The 1776-nt window shown below is 54.6% G+C and overlaps 1 protein-coding gene across 1 annotated transcript in view; it reads left to right on the forward strand.

The window, feature by feature from the left end:
- Positions 1–1776, forward strand: part of SLC38A10 (solute carrier family 38 member 10) — a 42483-nt gene that overhangs the window by 13448 nt on the left and 27259 nt on the right. Inside the window, exons 7-8 of the mRNA XM_007462331.1 lie at positions 289–391; positions 1207–1389. Of these exons, the coding sequence (XP_007462393.1) occupies positions 289–391; positions 1207–1389 (286 nt within the window). The remainder of the gene's footprint in view (positions 1–288; positions 392–1206; positions 1390–1776) is intronic.

A 1776-nucleotide genomic window follows, 5' to 3' on the forward strand; every position in this document is an offset into this window, starting at 1 on the left:
CTTCCTGCTTCCCCTGTAAACACGGGGTGCTTCAGCCCAGCCCGGAGCGGTCACGCTCCTGCTGCAGTGGAACAAACGGCCTTTCATCCTGTGGCACTTCTGAAATGTTTACAGAGAGCACGTTCAGGGAGGGCTCTGAGTGCTGTCTGTAGTATTGTGAGAGCTCGGCCTCGGCTCCAGTGGTGGCCAGCGTGGTGGGAAGGCAGGTGTTGGAGACTCGGCTGGGGCTCCAGGGGAGGTGTGTCTGTCTCTGGAATCGGCTCCGTGAAGTCGCTCGTTTTTATACAGCCAGGTCCTGCCCACCTATGACAGCCTGGATGAGCCATCAGTGAAAGCCATGAGCTCCATCTTCGCCTCCTCCCTCAGTGTGGTCACCACCTTCTACGTCATGGTAGGAACCCTTTCACACCCCACCCCCTTGCACAGTTCCTCCAGTCCCCCAGCGCAGGCCTGCCCTCTCTCCTTCCCATCCCAGTGCCCGCTCAGCTCCAGGGCCACCAGCGAGCCCGCTCCCCAGGTGGTGGTGTTGTCCCCATCCTGGGAGGAGTGCGGGTGCCTCAGCGCAGGGCCTGGAGCCTCCCCAAGAGCTCTGCTGATTTGCTGTAGAAAGGTGGTCCATCAGTGAGAAATGGGAGACAGTAAAATAGCAGAGAAAGAATATCACAAGTTCCAGCCCACAGATGCAGATACAGTTCATGTTTTGGTAGATTTTCCCTCCAGTCTTCTTAATTCTCCTCTTCATTGTTTTTTTACATGGCAAATAGAGTTATAAATTCACTGAGAGTCTGGCTTGTTTCCCTGAACTTTGTGGTTCCACCATTCTTGTTGGTTTTTACAAATGGTCCGTCAGATTGTTGTCTACACTGAGGCTGAGCTCGTGGGGACCTTGATTTACCCCATGGTTTGGGTTTTGAGCCACATTAAGTCCAGCCCCTCTGCTGGGCTCATGTGGCATTCTGGTGCTCCCTTTCCATGCAGGCAGCTCCCTTCTCTTGGTGCCCTATTGTCCAAGTGGGGAGAAGCCACATCGGACTCTCACCTTTACACCTTCAGCCTCTGCTTGTCAAGGAGGTTGTTTACGAGCCAGGAGCTGGGGGGCCTTGGTCTTGCTGCAGCTGCTCGTGATGAGGCTCGTCGCGGCTGTTCCGGGGAGGGTGCGCCCCTCTCACCACATGCCCCCTCCATCCCTCTGTCGTCCCCCCGCAGGTGGGCTTCTTCGGCTACGTGAGCTTCACCGAGGCCACTGCAGGCAACGTGCTCATGCATTTCCCTTCCAACCTGGTGACCGAGATGATCCGTGTGGGCTTCATGATGTCCGTGGCCGTAGGCTTCCCCATGATGATCCTGCCCTGCAGACAGGCCTTGAACACGCTGCTTTTCGAGCAGCAGGTAAGGTGCTCAGGGCCCCTCGGACGGCGTTCTGCCCGAAATTGTCTCTGTCCTGGTCTCAGTTATGTTGTCCTCAAGTGGCTTTTGCTAGTTCTTTATTTTCCTGGGCGGTAGTAGGAAGAGTTTTTCCTAGTTAAAAATTAAAAACTCCAATTAAAATGAAATCTTTTAATAGGGATCTTTTTTTTTAACCAACTTTAGAGAACAGAGCCCCAGATCAATCGGGTCAATTCCAGCAGGAGATGTGGAGTCAGGCCCAGTGTGCAAGCAGGTTAGGCTCGTGTCCTGTGACTTCCCTGCTGTCCCCCACGTCGGAGAAGTAGCAGGAAATCAGGAGCTTTGCTCAGCACAGCCCTGTGCGACAGGAGCGGTTGAGAACTCGGAAGA

This window comes from Lipotes vexillifer, unplaced genomic scaffold (genome assembly GCF_000442215.2).
Source record: "Lipotes vexillifer unplaced genomic scaffold, Lipotes_vexillifer_v1.1 scaffold1691, whole genome shotgun sequence".
Lineage (NCBI taxonomy): Eukaryota > Metazoa > Chordata > Mammalia > Artiodactyla > Lipotidae > Lipotes > Lipotes vexillifer.